The 18158-nt window shown below is 42.6% G+C and overlaps 1 protein-coding gene and 1 long non-coding RNA gene across 4 annotated transcripts in view; both read right to left on the bottom strand.

Annotated features, from left to right (window-relative positions):
• LOC138788591 (inter-alpha-trypsin inhibitor heavy chain H3-like) overlaps positions 1–8343 on the bottom strand; it is a 36238-nt gene extending 27895 nt beyond the window's left edge. For both annotated transcript variants that reach the window (XM_069966622.1, XM_069966623.1), the window contains exons 1-8: positions 8192–8343; positions 5169–5335; positions 4679–4783; positions 4011–4173; positions 3716–3826; positions 3513–3641; positions 831–947; positions 185–353 (exon numbers count right to left, since the gene is read on the bottom strand). In XM_069966622.1, coding sequence (XP_069822723.1) covers positions 185–353; positions 831–947; positions 3513–3641; positions 3716–3826; positions 4011–4173; positions 4679–4783; positions 5169–5335; positions 8192–8272 — 1042 coding nt within the window. In that variant the 5' untranslated portion in view covers positions 8273–8343. The remainder of the gene's footprint in view (positions 1–184; positions 354–830; positions 948–3512; positions 3642–3715; positions 3827–4010; positions 4174–4678; positions 4784–5168; positions 5336–8191) is intronic.
• A 6127-nt stretch (positions 8344–14470) lies between these two features.
• The window catches only part of LOC138788590 (uncharacterized), a 5955-nt gene continuing 2267 nt past the window's right edge, over positions 14471–18158 (bottom strand). Inside the window, exons 3-5 of one of the 2 annotated variants that reach the window (XR_011362619.1) lie at positions 17635–17699; positions 15626–15721; positions 14471–14620 (exon numbers count right to left, since the gene is read on the bottom strand). This is a non-coding gene — a long non-coding RNA (uncharacterized lncRNA). The remainder of the gene's footprint in view (positions 14621–15625; positions 15722–17634; positions 17700–18158) is intronic. The other variant, XR_011362618.1, reaches the window with a different exon arrangement.

The following is an 18158-nucleotide window of genomic DNA, read 5'->3' as shown; positions in this document are numbered from 1 at the left end:
AGCAAAAAAAAAAGTTGGATTATACATAAAGAAGCTGGGGGGGCAGTCTAAACAAAAGTCACAATTTTTAACACAATGCTCACAATTTTTTGTTTTCCATACGACAAGCTGAATACACAGTTTCACTTGAAATTGATAGATTGTGATCGCACCAATAAGAAATAATGTCAGCCATGTAGCTCACCTCCTTGGGCCTTGATATTGCTTACAAATTCCTTTGCACTTTGGATATTGACGGGCGTAGCTTTCATTAGATCACTGTTCCATTTCACTACATTGCTGCTAAACTTCAAAATTCCAAAGTGGTCTTCCTCAGGGAGATCTGAGAGAATTTTCATGAAGGCCTCATATGTCTGCAGACAGATCCACACTGGTTTCATATTTGCCATATAACTCACAGAACAGTTCTACAATCTGCAATCTGTATATGTAAAAATTTCTAGGTAACTTTTCTGGGGGTGTGGGGTGTTATTATTATTATTCATGTAAGATAGAGTACAAGTTGATTGGTAGGAATCCAGCTTCTGGTACCCCCAATGATCCTGAGAACGGTGACAATATTATTCCCATATTAAACAGAGCATTGGTATGGTACTGGTATTGTACCATATATGCTTTGTTATGTTATGATGATGACTTATATGAACTTTATGGACTAATGCATATACATTGTACACATATATGTTATTTGTATTATTATTGTTGTTTTATTTTTTAATTGTTATTGATATTGTAATGTTTTACATTTTTAAATAAAATAGATTCAGATTGTAACACATTCTGTGTAGAATCAGTACAGGATAGGTATGTATATATTGACCTTACAGTACCTGTTTTATCTTGCGACCTTTCATAGATGCACTGCAGTCAATAACAAACACCACATTCTTGGGGACCCTTTCAAGATTACTAGGAGCAAAGTAGTGCACAAAATACCCATTGACAATCTGTGGATGAAAGAGGTTGTCACTGTGGGTGGAGAGAAGTAACTAAAGGATATCATTGCCGACAGTCCATTAAATGTTCTACAACTTTCTAATAACATACCTTTGGAGAGGGGGGGTTACTAAAACCGGTAGCTCATGTGCAGATAATCCTGGATGCAGTGGTGCTATTCTTGGACAAAGATGGCCAATCCCTGGATAATCCCTTTATAGGGTATGTGCACACTACAGAATCCCGGCAGATCTACCGCTGTGGATTCCGCAGGGTGCCTCGACTTGCAGGCTCGCGCATCTCCACTTGTTTTCATAGGCTTCATCCTATGGTTTGGCAGATTGCGCCGTCTGACCAAAGAATGAACCCGCTCATTCTTTGGGCGGAAGGCGGAATCTGCCAAACCATAGAATGAAGCCTATGGGTCCAGCAGAGATGCGCTAGGCCATGATCGTGGCGCGAGCTGCAGAATCCACGGCGTCTGGTCCACCGGGAATTCCGTGGAGCGCACATACCCTAAGAGGTACTCTGGCTACAAATGATTTTTTTTTCAAGTCAACCATTGCCAGAAAGTTATACAGATTTGCAATTTACTTTAAAAATCTCCATCCCTCAATTCCTTCTTTTTTGCTGTATGCATATTTAGCAATCTCCTGGATAGCACTTTGTATAAATTGGGACTGCTACAGCTGTCACTAAAGAGCAGAGGTGAGGGAGGGGGTTGGGGAAAGCTCAGGACACTTCATTGGTTAAAGGACAACTCTAGCCAAAATGTATTTTTAATATGTTATTACATAAGCAAAGTTAGACAAATTCCTAATATACACTAATTATGGGGAAATGCACATATAGTGCTATTTCCCTCAATTTAGTAGATCAGGCAGTCTTCAATTTCTCAAAAAAAAATGTGACATCACGACCTGGTCTATACCTGAAGCTTCCAGCAGGGGGCGCAGTACATGTAGAAATTACATGTAAAAAAAAAAAATTTTTTTTACATGTAATTTCTATATATGACCACTTTTTTTTTTTTTTTTTAGAGAAATTGAAGCCTGCCTGATCTACTAAATTGAAGGAAATAGCACTATATGTGCATTTCCCATAATAAGTGTACATTAGGAATTTGTCTAACTTTGCTTATGTAATAATATAATAACCCTTAGAGGACCAGGCCAATTTAAATTTTTGCATTTTCGTTTTTTTCATCCTTGTGGCACCTGGGACCGCGGTAGTTCAGAGCGGCCCGCTCTGAACTCCCTTAGCGACGCCAGGATGTACACGGTCGCCCTGGGTCGTCTAGGGGTTAAAAAATACATTTTGGACAGAGTTGTCCTTTAAGGAACACACAGCAGACACTGGGCAACTTCCTGGATTCCAGAATGCGCTGTTACATTATAACAAACTACAAGTACATTTGTGTATATTGGAGTTAGTACTGTCTAACTGTTAGAAAGTATTAGTAAATTGGCTAATGTTTTTGACAGAACTGTAAGAAATCGTCTGAATGACATGTTCCGCACAGATGGTTCTCCTGTCGATAAGGTGGCTGCATGTGACCAGACATGTCATTCAGCCTCCTACATAGGAATATACTGCACTCAGGGAATTAGCAGATTTGTGGCGGAGGAGGCTAAATGACATGTCTCATAACATATCCCTCCATCCATTACCATCTTGCAGACAAAAGTGCCATCTGGGCGGGATAGCAGGCAATGTGAAAAATAAAAAATAGCACACATGTTTAAAAAAACAGATAGTAAGAAGCATATAGTTATCATTAACATGCATTGGGTTACATATGCAATAAAGCTACCTAATTCTAGGAGGTTTTATGAAGGTTTTATGAAGCCAATTAAACATTGTTTTGTGTCATAATAATAAAATTGTAAATATGAAAGCCCCACTGTGGCCCAACTTTATCAATGGGTGTAAAATATAGATTGGTGTAAACTGCCCACAGCAACCAATCACAGCTCCTCTTTTTTTACCAGAGCTGAAAGCTTAGCTGTTTACACTGCTCTACCAGTGTAAACAATGGAGGAAACAAAAAAATTGCAGGGTGATGCTGTCCTGCTCATTGGTGGAAAAAGAAGGTATAAAACATTGATGGTATATTATAATGAGTATGTAGTGAATACAAAAAAACTTGCAATTTAAATTATAACAAAACAAAAAAAAAATACTCTTTCTCCATTTATTAAGCCCATCCTCTGTCCAAACACCCCTTCCATTTAAACTCATCATTAAATGCTAAAAGTAGGTCTTGAGAGACTATTAGCTCCCTGAGGGATCAGTTTACATGCTACCCAAAGGAGTCTACTGACAAGTGAGAGGGAGGAAAAGTAAATTGCAGAGGTAGCGAGAGACAAACCAAAAAACCTGCTGAAATCTCTAGTAGCATTCTCTCAACCCATTGCTTTATTCACTGCTTAAACTGCTCAGAAGTGCTCTATAAAGTCCTTAATAGTTCGTTAGATGGCTAGTGACCACTGAAACTTCTTGCAGTAGAGTTGGATCTTTCCTCTCATTGCTCTATATAGTAAATAACAACCACCCTGATATTGACCACTAGTCACCTGTATATTCCCAGCAGACACTTCTCTGTTGACATCGTAGTTAATGACAAAGTCGCCGTCCAGTAGTGTCTCTGTGCATGCTGGACATTTACGCTGCTGTTCCAATGTTGGCTTAAACACAATTTGAGCCTGAAAGATAAACACTGTTAACAGCAGAATTAACTCATACCGCCAGCAAAGTCAGACAAGCCTTGTTTGTATACCTTGTTCCCGTTGTGATCGATCTGAACTGTGTCCATCAGATCATTCGTCATGAAACCTCCGAATGTGTTCACAAATCTGATTCCTTGAGGTTCTACTATGTCTACTGTTATCTGTAAAGCAACATAGTACAAGGTCCTACAAGGTACTGCAGCAGTGCAGAGTATTTTGAAGAATGTGCTAATCTTGTGGGGGTCATGGACTAACAGTTTAGCAGAAGCTCTAGCTGCACAGAGTATTTCAGGAGGGGGAGTGCACTGATCTTTTGGGGGATTATGTTATATTCTATTTTCTCACCTGAAATTTCTCTACTAGCTGTTTGGGTTTCACCTTCAGCTGCAGCTGGTACATCCCTTGGTTTCTTTTCAGCAATTCTTCGTATGTCAGTTTAAATATTACTGTGGCCCGTTCTCTAACATTGACAGAGATTTTAAAATTTTCCATTTTCCGTCCAATAGATCTATAAATAGAAAGAAATTCCAGGTATTAACTGATATTTGTGCAATCTGCTTGCTATATCGTGTCTACCGCACACCTCAGGGTTTTTTTTCAAACTGATATATGTGTTATCTGCACTTACAACTTTGTGACCTGTGTCTTTTAAAGGGTCAGTAACATCGTAGTCGTAGTCAGCATTATAAGAGGAGGAAAAATGTTTGTGGAGGTTCTCAGTACTGGAGATATACAGCACTGAGTAGTGATTATGGGGTACAGGTGTTCAGCTTTTGATTCCCTGTGGCTGCCAAAGTTTGATGCCACCCTAGGGAGTCCTGGAAAACATGGATACAGCCCATGGCTATACCCATGTTTTACTGGCAGCCCTAGGACGGCATCCAACTTCTGCAGCCACAGGGAATCAAAAGCTGTGCGCTCAGGTTTGAATAATGTTACTAAACCTGAATATTTGTCAGGTTCACTTTCTACATTTTTTAAACCATTGATTAAACATTATAGGTAAAACATACTGGACCAGTCCGGCGTTTTGGCCCTTGGACACTGCTTTTCCATACTGCTCTTCAGCTTCAGCCTTCTTCTTCACCACACCAACAGTAGTGACTCCATCAATTGTCCTTATGACGGAAGAAGATTTTATATTAATCAAACTGAGAATTTGTAACCTTGCAAATACACAAATGGTGCACTCACACAAAGCAAAGTAAGAATCAACCACAGCAAGAAGAATACTACAATCCCATCCTTGGGCTACTTGTAAAGGAGAATGGAAAACTGTGGTTATAACATTATTAGACTGGGTTTACATCTGCGTTTGACTCTTCGCCTCAGTTCCATTTGGACAACTGAGAAACATTTTTTTTTTATTTATTTAAACCTTACAAATAGGCTACTGAATCAGCCGGAATGCATATTTATGAATTGTCCCTGAATCGTGCCTTTATATCCCATCCTACACCAGTCATTACACAAGATTCAGGATTGTCATAAACAAAGACTCACATGGTAAAATTGGTTATGAACGCCGTTTTCGGAAGTTCCACATCAAACACAACTTCATGAGACAAGTTCAACTGGTTCTCAATCTTGGCAACAATCAAGGTGTGAGCAAAGCGTGATGTTACCTTACAGTCAATGTCCATGTTGTGGATGAGCAGTGATGGCTCTGCCTGTAACATTATAACATTGTGGTTACATTCATCAGCTCTATAGACACAGTGGGCAGGGATACAAAATGCAATGAAGGTGCAGGATCCTCAGCACATTGCCTATTAACCACTTCCCTGAGTTGGCGACCACTACTTATTGGCTCTGTACCCATTTAATGCCAAACAGTACAATAATAAAAGCAGATGAGATACAGATATATAAATTGGTATCTGGTCTGCATTATACCGCCTGTGAGAGAAGATTATCCAGTAAACTGCTTTTTGTGTATCATCCAACCACAGTTCTATTGTTTTATGACGAAGCTCACCTTAAATACCTACTGTTTTATTTTATCAAGTTATTAACTATCCATCGTGGATGACTGAGGATCCAACCACATGCATGGCCACTGCGTAATTAGCCATCTATAAATACACAGTTATTCTAGATTTCATGGTCTTCGGGGAGCCTTAGTGTCAAAGTTAGGTCTCTGGTCTAGATTTAGAAGTTCAATTAGCTGTCAAGGCCTACCAGGATCATGTGGAATCAAGTCTTGGTCACCACATGGAGCGACTACAGACACCCTGAATTTCAACTAAGCCCATGCCTGAAGGACATTCTTTTTTGCAGCCACTATGTCACATGGTGGAACATCTTCATGCTGTCTCTGTTCCCAGAGGAGAACAATTTCAAGGACCTCTCAGCTTTGTGGACCGCTGGTTGGGTATATGCCGCCCTTCTACCAGTGGGACCCAGCCAGTTTTATTACTTTGTCATTACAGACGCAAAGGAGTATTCCCATCTTAACTAATATAGATAATCTTGTAGGACTCGTCATTTTAAATATTTCTGCAAATACTATCATTTAGCAATCTTGCCTCCTTCTCCTGATATGCTACTCTTTCCCTCTCATTGTTGACAGGTCATTGTCTAGGTCAATGTTCTTCAACTCTAGTCCTCAGGCTCACCAACAGTTCGACCACTGCTTACAGAGCAGAGTGGTGGTCAGTAACCTATTTTTATTATTATTAGGGATGGTCCGAACCTGCCGAGGTTCGGGTTTGTACGAAACGGGACTCTCGGCAATGATTCCGGCAGTCTTAAACCTCTGTGGAGAGGGTGGATATAGCGGGAGGACCGCCTGAAAAATCAGGATGCAGCCACAGCCATAGGCTGTATCCCAGTTTTCCAGGCGGTCCTCCCGCTTTATCCACCCTCTCCACGGAGGTTAAAGACAACGGGAATCATTGCCGAGAGTCTGGGTTCGTACAAACCTGAACCTCGGCAGGTTCGGACCATCCCTAATTATTATCATCATTATACAATGATCTGTCAACAATGGGAGGGAAAGAGTAGGCATATGAGAAGGAGGCAAGATTGCTAAATAAATGTATTTGCAAAAATATTTCTCTTGAAGTTTAGCTATGTTGGCTGAGCTGGGAATAACCATCTAAGGAACTAACTCCAGCACTTTATTGATACTTCATGAGTAAACTCTATAGCCAGCAATCTCCTGTCTTCCCAGATAACAACTGTTAGAAAAGTTTAAGCTTTGTCCCTAAATTTTATAGATGAAGTTGTACTGTTAGATAAAGTTACCCATTTGCAGCACAATTCCTCGAGTTCCAAAATCTTGGTTTACTCCCACACGCATATCCTCAAGGGTGCCCCAATTGCCAGTAGCCAATACATTGTTAACCAGGGTATTCCCCAGGTCACTAAACCAACACGCTAGTGCAGCCCCCTTTCTTTTTCATTGTGGGGTGATCCTCAGGGTAGCGCACAGGACCAGGTCAGCACACACCTGCTACTCTGGTGGGACTATAAGGACCAGCTGACCTTCAGCAACATCTGTGCTGCTCCACCAGGTCACTGCATTTGTATATAAGCTTAAAGGGGTTATCAAGCGCTACAAAAACATGGCCACTTTTACCCCTCTTTTGTCTCCAGATTGGGTGGGGTTTCAAACTCAGTTTCATTGAAGTAAATGGAGCTTAATTGCAAACCACACCTGAACTGGAGACAAGAGAGGGGGAAAAGTGGCCATGTTTTTGTAGCGCTGGATAACCCCTTTAACATGGAGTACTCAGCGCCATCACTTTTGGTTATTATCTGTAGGTGACCATCATAACACTGTGGTATGCTCATGTTTACTTGATAAGGCATTGAACTCCACACACTCTGTGCTCAATTCCACTGAATGCTAAGTTGCTAAGTTTCACAACAAAAGTATCAAGGTACATTTATAAGAGGAAGCTGCAATCCTGTTTTAAACTGTTTTAAAAATTGAAGATAAAGAGTAAAGCACTACACTTGTCCTCAGTTTGTGTGTAGTATTGCAGCTCAATTCCACTGAAGTGAATGATTCAGAGCTGTAATACCACAGATACTGGCATATAGCTGTGTCACTTCAGCTTCCAAGGAAAAATGCAATTTTATTACTTTGCAAATGGCCATCAGCACAGACAAAGGCATCATTTGTTTTATCTCCCTATCGCTTATCGACCATTGTCTGCAGCTCTGTACCTGGTACAGACCTGACAGATTCCCTTTAACACCACGGGCAACCTACTTTCCTTCCACGAGAAGCATTACACAGAATGTACCCTGGGGGAAAGACACTACTACCATCACACACCCTTTCAGTACCCTGAAGTACTACTACTCCTACCACCCTCAGAGCCATCTGCTGGCCCCATCACCACACACTTAACCCTTATGTCACCACACTCAATTTAACCAATAAGTAATTTTCTGTTTAAGTTAGATCCCTCAGTGGTAACCATACAGTATATGAAAAGTGCAATATACACGCCTGACTGCCTGCTTCTATTACTATGACAGAAGCTCAGACCCTTCATGGACTCTGTACTTACCGCAGTGCCATGGCTGTGTCCTGCATTACATAGTATTAGGAGCAGAGCAGTGAATACAGGACAGCGCCTGAAAAGCTCCATGGCGAATCTGTCTCCAGCGTGCAGCAACTGCTGGCAGATAACATGGGCTAATGGATAACTGAACTCGAACCCTCAGTCTCTGGGGCTCCCTGTGGGTTGAGGGGCTGGGGTATGACTTCACTACAGTCCTAACAAACTGCAATCAAAAGAGGTAAACAGTAGCCAGATACATGTTTGCTGAAAGACCAAGCAGATCCCGCTGCCAAGATTCCTGGTCTGAGCTGCCATGGTGTGCTGAATACAGAGCAGGGTCTGAGCTGCACACAAGGACTATTACCCCCATCATGCTAAAAACTCTCCAAATCAGAATCTCACTGAGTGTAGTTAGTTACAGATGTCTAGAGTGGGGTTCATTAGCAAAGCACATCTGAGTAAATTGCTCTCATGGATGGGCCATCACAGATCCATCAGACATGCAGAATTTTGCTCAGTTAGTATTCAGAACCATGTTAATTAAAAAGGACAATTATATTAGTATACCAGACATTCAAAAACTTATAGAGCCCATGATTGATCCAGCTTTGCTGTCCATGACAGACACGTCTGTTTCTAGTGACACTACCTATAAAACACACTGAGAAATAGCCAATCTAAAGTGGCAGACGCAACAAGCGCTCATTGGTATAATCATAACAGCGGAATTATTAGGGCCAGTCATAATGTCTAGGTCTTATTAGCCTCTACTGGCCTTGCTTGAAGCAAGGCAGTACTAGTCATAGGCGGCGATGAGCGAACTTGCCGAACGTCCAGGTTTGTCCAGACCTGAACGCTCAGCATTTGATTATCAGTGGTTGGAAAAGTTAGATGCAGCCCGAGGGCTGCCAGGAAGACATGAATACAGTCTGTGGCCAGATTCACATTATGTAAAAACAGCGGCCATATTTCATAAAAACAGCCGTAGTTGTTCAAACAACAACCACTATTTCTGGCCTATGGATGTATCCATGTTGTCAAGGACTCCCTAGGGCTGCATCTAAAGCCACCGGGAGTTCATCCAGGCTTCATTACTAGTCATTGGGCAGACTTTCAATTAAATTACTAACATCAGAAGAGCTAGCTGGATAACTGAAGAGGGTATGTCCAACCTAATCCCTAAATACTATAACTTTCCTTATTTAGAAATAACTTGTTGAGATTGGAAATCATTCAGGAGGTTGGGGGCAAGTACAAAGCCCATAAATCCTTCTCCGATCTCAAGAGACCCCACTAATTAAAGAAAGAGAGAGTTGGTTCTTTAGGGCCCAAGGACAGACCCATGAATACAGCCAAGGACTCCACAAGAGACAATATCACAGAGGATCAGGTAGAAATTGCAAGTTAAAATTCCCTTTAAGATCTTATTTTTTTACACTTTTGGGAAATAATAACATCAGACCATCAGGTCTTTAATGTAATAAAAAAAAATATCCTATGCCTTCCCTCAGAGAGATTTCCATTTCAGAGAAGAAAACCTTGCGTCAGATCAGAGGACAGATTAGATGCATTGCTTGCATATGCATAAATAGCTTGGAAAAATTCAGGGGCAAATTTAAGGGCCCTATTCCACAGTAACGATAATCGGCCGGATCGGCCCCATTTGGCCCGATTCGGCCGATTATCGCTCTGTGAAATAGAGAGAACGATCAGCCGATGATCGTGTCATCAGCTGATCATTCATTTAGGGCCAGACCTAAAATCATCGTTCCCCCACTGCGCATCGCTACGGTTGAATAGCGGTGCGCGGCGGGCGACCAATAATTTGAGAAGCAGCAGCAGCATACATTACCTGTCAGGTCTGCTCCTCCGCTCTATCTCCCTCCCCGGGTCCCGCGCACTCTAGCTTCAGAATGGCCTGTCAGCTGACGAAGCGCTCAGCCAATCACAGGCCGGGACCCCCGCGGCCTGTGATTGGCTGAGTGGCCTGTCAGCTGAAAGGCCATTCTGAAGCTAGAGCGCGCGGGACCCGGGGAGGAAGACGGAGCGGAGCAGAAGACCTGACAGGTAATGTATGCTGCAAGGACATAGGTAACGATGTCCCTGCAGCCCTCGCTCAACGATCATCGGGCCGTGGAATAGGCCCAGTAAACGAGCGGCGATCTAGCAGATCAGTGCTCGTTTACATCGTTGATCGGGCCGGTGAAATAGCACCCTAATGCTATGTTTACACGGAGAGATAATTCGCCCGATCGTGCAATTAACGATTTTGAAGTAACGATTTTTTTATTATAACGATCAGCGTTTAGATGGAACAATATATCGTACAGAAAATTTTTTGCGAACGACGATTTAAGAACATGTTCAAAAATCAAAATTAAGGATTTCTTGCTCGTAGTTCGATCGTTCGTTGCGTTTACACGTACGATTATCGTTCGAATTCGATCGTTATCGTGCAAATTCGCACGATAATCGTTCCGTGTAAACATAGCTTTAGCCAATAGGGTTGAATAAGCCACCTCTCTAGTTATCAAACTAGATGGTTCACTGAGACTGGTTCTAAAGATTTAGAAAAAGGGTTCAGGCTAGAAAGTATTTCTGTAAACACCTATAACTTCAGAAATGTGCTTATAACTAAAAAAAAATATAATGGTAGGAAAATCAGACTACAGACTATGCACCTACAACTGAATTTCCTGCTGAAATGACCATATAACAGGAAATGTAAAAACAACATGGACTTGTAAGGAAGGAAGCCACACAGCTGGGACTGCTGAATTCAATATACAGCGACTTCAGTGCATCATTTATACGTGCTAAGGCTTCGTTCCCACTGAGGAAAACTAGCGGCATTCCGCGGCGGAATGCTGTTAGCCTCCCTCTCATAATGGGAGTCCATGGGAGGCGCGCGCTCCTGCTCTGTCCGCGCTGAAGAATGAACATGTTATCCAGCGCTACAAAAACATGGCCACTTTCCCCATACTGTTGTCTCCAGTTTGGGTGGGGTTTTGAAACTCAGTTCCATTGAAGTAAATGGAGCTTAATTGCAAACTGCACCTAAACTGGAGACAACAGTAGGGGGAAAAGTGGCCATGTTTTTGTAGTGCTGGATAACCCCTTTAAAGGAGAAGTCAGGCGTAAATTTTTATTAAAGTATTGTATTGGCCCCCCAAATCACCAATATACACTTATGACTGGAAATGCTTATAAAGTGCTTTTTTCCCTGCATTTACTACTGCATCAAGGCTTCACTTCCTGGATAAAATGGTGATGTCACGACCCGACTCCCAGAGCTGTGCGGGCTGTGGCTGCTGAAGAGGATGATGGCAGGGGGACACTGAGGGACACAGGGCACTGGAGGGACACTGAGCATCCCTCTGCCATCATCCTCTCCAGCAGCCACAGCCCACACAGCTCTGGGAGTCGACTCGTGACATCACCATTTTATCCAGGAAGTGAAACCTTGATGCAGGGAAAAAAGCACTTTATAAGCCTTTCCCATAATAATTGTATATTGATGATTTGTATAACCTTTGGAGGGCAATACAATACTTTAAGAAAAAATTTTGCCGGACTTCTCCTTTAAGTTATGCCTCAAAGCATTATACTTCTAAGCATGGGCTGTAGCGTACAGAATAGACTTGAGTGCACAGTATGTTCCAGGGCATACAAACAGGATAGCAGATGCCATCTCTCAACTGTGGCTCTTACCATACAGATATTTGCAAAAATCAATTGGCCAGAGGGAAGACATATTTGCCTCAGAAACAACTTCACAAACACAGGGATTTGTAGCCCAAGTGTGGTCCCAAAACTATGGAGGAAAGATTCTGTCACTTTCATTAGGTAGCCAAGATGGTGCTGGATTACCCAGTCTGGCCATCCAGGTCAAGTTTTCCAAAACTCCACAAGATGGTGAAGGAAGAGAAGATATGGCTGGAAATGACAAACGAATGCTATCAGGCTCCGATCGACCATCTGGCTCGACTTCTTTGCGTCTCATCCAGTTGGCCTCTTAGCAATTTAGTTGTTTTCTGCAGATCTCCCACCTCTTTTTTTAAGTCAGGCACTACTTTCTCCATCTCTCCCACCTTATCTCTGATTTTGTTCAGGTCTGCTCTTATAAATGATACCTCTGAGGCAAATGACCCCACATTTGCTGTTAATTCGGTCAGGGATTTCCCACAGTTTTTAACTTCAGAGAGGATATTCTCCAACACATCTGGAGCCACATTTGCTGGGCAGCCCGCCTCCTCCCCCTCCACTTGCAACACGCGGAATCTTGAGCCAGCGGGACCCTGTACGGCCTCTGGTGATACAATTGGATGCGTGTTCCTGGTTTTGGCTGCCCCTAATGGAGATTTTAAATACTTATCCAGTTTTGTTGCTTTGCCCAGATCTTTGGGGGAGCCCGGACCAACCGACTTTCTTGGGGCTGCTTTCGCTGGCATTCTCTTATAGTTCAGCCCACCAATGTCCTTGTCACCAGAGCCACGGGTTTTACAAGGTGACCTTCCACAGTTTACCTTAGACTATGTAGCCAGCTAAATCAGCTAGTCAGCGCAATTAACAGGGACCCCGCTGCAGCTTACTGGTTCAGTTTGATGGAAAGAGATCATATAAAGAGAGGGACAGATGTAACTTTGGTAACTGGAAGACACCACATCTTTCATTCAAAAATAGTCCTTTTCAGCCTGTCCGATCTTCCATAATGCAGCACAGGATCTCCGAAGCCTGAAACAGGCACCAGAGTCCTTGTTTCAGCTTCTCCGGGAAGGTACTGTATGTCCTGCAGTACTCCAGTACAGAAGCAAATTACAAATATTTGGTATTTTCTGACAGCAGTTGATTGAAAAGAAGTTTTCACTGGAGTACAATACCAAAATATTAATCTCTATGGGATGTTTACCCTCTTATAACCTTTCTTGAAGGCATTTCCCAGATTCAAATTTCTTAAATAGGTTATCCAGGATTAGCAAAAAAAAAAAGCTACCTCCTTGCAAAACCAGCGTCAGCCCTGTCCTCAAGTTGTGTGTGGTATCACAAATTAGCTCCATTCACCTCAAATGAATGGAGCTGCAGAACCCCATCCAAGCAGCCATGTTTTTTTCTAAGCATGGACATCCTCCTGCTATGCTGTTTTTGCAAAAGCAACAGAGCCAATTTTCGTTTTTGTACATGGACCCTTTCTGTATAAATACACGTCATGGGTCGTGAAGGGGTTAATCTTTCTGACAGATATAAGGAAGCACTCTATCAGTTGCCTCGCCTATTCCAGAGAACAAATGCAGTTTGCAGATCATAGATTCCTTCTTACACTTGCTGTAATAGAATTACATTCTTCATACACGTCCTACGGAGTTCAAGTTTATACACAGCAGGCAAGCTGAACAAGCAGAGGTGCAATATAGAGCATGAGAGAATGAGAGCAGCAGCAACACCACTGTATGACAAACGCTAGACTTCTGCCTCAAAAGACAGTATTTCGGGGGGAGGAATGAATGTTGTACACTAGATTTCTGGCAAGGCATAGCTTACTGAAGTGTTCAACAGTAAAAGGGCACATGGCTTAAATACACCAAATGTGCACCTTTTAAGGCAATTAGTACTATTTTTTTTTTTATTTTACCACTAAAATAAAATAGAATGTATAAAAATATATGGTATCAAAATACCAGCCAGTGGATTTTGACAGATGTGGATTGTAAATTATATGGAAATTGTAGACATTGGTGTGATCGACAGGTTTTGGAACCTCCTCATATACATATACCAATTCTATCTTCAAGAGCTGTTTGCTGGTAATTGGATATAGTCAGCTGTGTGGTCAGGAGGGAATTTCTAAGAATAACGTTTAGTTACAAAATTAGAGATGAGTGAACCTTGAGCATGCTCGAGTCGATCCGAACCAGAGATTTTGGCATTTGATTAGCGGTGGCTGCTGTAGTTGGATAAAGCCCTAAGGCTATGTGGAAATCATGGATATAGTCATTGGCTGTATCCATGTTTTCCAGACAACCTTAGAGCTTTATCTAAGTTCAGCAGCCCCAGCTAATCAAATGCCAAACGTTCAGGTTCGGATCCACTCAAACCCGGTTCGCTCATCTCTAGTTACAATGTTTCAGTGATGAGCGATGGAGCGTGTAGAAATATTTACAGTTGCAAAACATTTAACAATTAAGGCCCTTATGCCAAGTTACGTGTATTATCCTAGGGTGATAAACTTTTGGGGAGGTCTTATGTATAACAACAGTCACTTGGATTCTACAAACTGACACAGAACAATGACTTCAACAACTTTTTTTTTTATTCAAATGACATCGGCACAGAACATATCTATTTCGCATTTTTGGCGTTATTTGCCAACATCTTCTTCATTCCTTTCTTATTGTGTTTCTTGGCAAAGCGCATGTTTCTCAAAAACTTGGGATCAACCTGAAAAAATATACAAGAAAATTAAGAAATTAAACATGGGTGGTGGGGCTCAATGATCAAACGTGATGTAAAAATACACCACTGACACTTCACTGGAGACGCACATATGGATATATGAAAGGTACAAAGTGTCTCCTTGCCCTAACAGGGTCAGCCATTTGGGATGCAGATAGCCTTTGATAGTCACTTTGAGGCATCTGACACATTAAGACTATGCGCAAGTACATTGGGGGCCCTCAAAATCCGCGACTAATTTACTAGTAACTCTGGAGTGGTATGTGTGTGTGACCTTATTTCTGCGAGATGGGGGGAGGGGGGGGGGGCATTTTGTTTTTGCTGTTAAGAGTTGGATCTTGTTCTTGCTCGGCAGGGCACTGTATACTTGTTACTATTGTCGAAGCTAGCCTTATATCTTTATTGCGGATGTAATCTGCTCGTGTGTTATTTGGAAAATTTTTGAAAATAAATTAGTTTGCAAAAAAAAAAAAAACTATGCGCAAGATGCAGTTGCTGACGCCTTGCAAACTCCCTCTTCCCTTAGCCTGTCAGAATCCCCTTCTGACTGACATTTTGACAAGAGCGGAGCAAACTTTGAGCACGCTTCGGTTTGTCCAAACCAGAGTGTACGACATCTGATTAGCGGCGGCTGAATTTGCATGCAGCCCTATGGAGTCCCGGAAAACATTGATACAGCCTATGGCAGCCACTGCTAATCAGATGCCACATGCTGCAGATTAACCCAAGCATGCTCAAAGTTAATGTTAAAGAGTAATGCTGCGTTTACAAAGAGGGATTTGTCTGACGGATTTCTGAAGCCAAAGCCAGGAATGGCTTTGAAAATGGGATAGATCCCAGTCTTTCCTTTATGACCTGTTCTCTGTTTAGTTTGTTCCTGTCTTTGGCTTCAAAGATCTGTCAGATAAATCTGTCTGTGTAAACGCACCCTTCGTCCCACAAAATGTAAAAACGGCAGGTGGGGGGTGAGAAAAACAAGAGTGAATTTACCCGTCCCTGTGCCTCCATCGAGCCACTCAGAGGTCCCGTTAATCACTGCCAGCTGTCATCTTCTGCGGGAAGACAGGTAAATCACATACCCAGCTCCTGCAGCAGAAACGTCACAATTTGGTTGAGTGACTGCCTACTTAGCCAGTCAGTGACCGGGCAGTGTCCAGGCCCAGTCACTGACTGGCTGGGCGGACAATCACTCAGCTGGGGTCATGATGTTGCAGTTATCGGAGCTGGAGGACCCCGGCTGATATTAACTGGACCCAGGAGCAGCGCTACAGAGACACAGGGATGGTAGACTTATTTTCTCACTCTTTTTTTTTTTTACAGTTTGTGGGACTTCTCCTTTAATGGGGCTTTGTGAATCTCCCCAAATGTCAAGTTTCAGGACACAAAGGTTGGGCATATTGGATTTCAACTGCGATTAGCAATTCCTACAGGAATCTGTCAGTCTCTCTCTCTGTTTAAAAAGCTTTGACACAGCATAACAGTTTTGATTGATCAAGGTCTGGGTGTTACCACCCAAAATGATCACTAGAACTTGCCGAGAAATGCGTGTCAAGAGGGTTCTCTCCCAGCTGTGCACCACACGACAGAAAAAAACATAAGTCTATGGGACCATCGAGGTTGCAAATACAAAGTGGGGAAAGTAGCGCTGAGCTGTTTGTTTCTCTTTGCAGTCATTTTAGAGAGCAGCCACTGTCTGGACTGTTAACCCTTGTCTGATCACAATTTTGACGTGCCCCCTATAGAATCTCAAAAAGAAAAGAAAGAAATCCTTTAAGTGACAGGTACACTTTAGAAAAGCATTATGAACCAGGAAAACAAATTGGGACGGGTTAAACTTGTTAACCAGCCTTCATAAAAATTTGTACATGGGGAAGAGGTGCTATTTCCAACGTCCCATACAATTTGCAAAAGACTGCTCATACACAGTGTACATACGGGACAACGTCAGGGTCCACTGGACTGGGTGCAACAGCAAGGCTTTATTCTTTTATTAACTCTTCCATTCCCTGCCCATTTTGTCAAATTTGTCAAAGTCCCAGAAGACACCTTCAAGAGCATAGAAGGGACAAGTCTGTTGCAAGGCTCCATAGGGTAAGGGCACCCTATTCAGGGCGAAGTTTCTGAACAGTAGGCAGGATAAAACAGGGTCTTTAGAGTTGAGGGACAACCTAACCCAATAGCCTCCATCTTTCCACAAAATTAATTTTTAAGCATGGACATGAAAGGCAAAGGTCCCTGGAAATGAGCTAAAACAATATTGGCACCAGTATTTGGAGAGTCCATCTATCCAGAACACATAGATGTAACCTCTGGGTATCCACTGTGAAACAGAGGAACGGTCCCCTCCCCTTCGCAAAATATAAGTCTCCATTATCTATGAATGCATTCAGCGCTTTTACATAAATGCTCTGTATTAAAAAGTAACATAACACTACTTGCAGTAGCGTTGCTTCTAGTACTTCTAATAGTTTCCAACGTGGGAATGACTGCAATGTGTACTCGGAGCCAGCCCCGGCAGGCGGCACAGCTACAACCAGCTACGGCGTTCCGAGATAGATCTGTGTGATGTCACAAGGTATCTCTATAGAGTCTCAAGAGGATCAAAAGTCCATCCTACGCATTTCAGCGTAACCTTACGCCTTCGTCCCTGACAGATCTATCTCGGAACACCGTAAGTGGTTGTAGCTGTGCCGCTGGCCGGGGCCCGCTCCCAGTGCACATCGCACACATTCCCACATTGGAAACTACTAGAAGTACTACAACCAACGCTACTGCAAGTAGTGTTATATTACTTTTTTAATACAGAGCATTTATGTAAAAAGCACTGGATGCCTTAAATAAGGAAACTTACACTGTTTCTCTCTGGCAAGTGGACATAAAGAGGTTTTAATAAGGTGATAAAAACTGAGCTCTGACATTCTTAATCTGGCAACACAGTCAGGCACAAAAACAATAAGACGCAGAAACCAAAGAAGAGTAAAATGTTTGGCTGCTCTTACCCCTTTAAGAGACTCATATCTTTGAGATCTGGGCTTCTTGATGCCATTCCTGTGCCATTTGCGAGCTGGTAAAAAAAAAAATATTTATTATTAAAGATACAGATGTCAAGAGGCAGTTGCCTCTGCAATGCTCTGAATCCCTATAGAGAATGCCCTTTAAAGTGACTGTACCACCAGGCCCAGGCTGAAGCACTGGAGGCGGGCCGACCCACCCCCAGTGGGAAGAAACCCCAGCCCCTCCATGACGTGACTCCATTAGAATCAATGGAACCCTATCATAGAGGGGCTAGGGTTTCTTCCCACTGGAGGTGGGTCGGCCCGCCTCCAGTGCTTCAGCCTGGGCCTCGTGGTACAGTCACTTTAAAGGTGATATCCTGAGAGCAGGAAAGGTCCTACCTTTTTCTAAGTTCTGGCACTTCACTTCCTCTCTCTGCCTGTCCATGCTGATACTTCTGTAGATGAGAGAGGTGGAAGCATGGTCTAGGCATTACATGCAAAACCATGCCCCACCAAAATGACCAATA

This window comes from Dendropsophus ebraccatus, chromosome 4, assembly GCF_027789765.1.
Source record: "Dendropsophus ebraccatus isolate aDenEbr1 chromosome 4, aDenEbr1.pat, whole genome shotgun sequence".
In the NCBI taxonomy this organism is placed as follows: Eukaryota; Metazoa; Chordata; class Amphibia; order Anura; family Hylidae; genus Dendropsophus; species Dendropsophus ebraccatus.
This window is presented reverse-complemented; position numbering and strand designations above follow the sequence as displayed.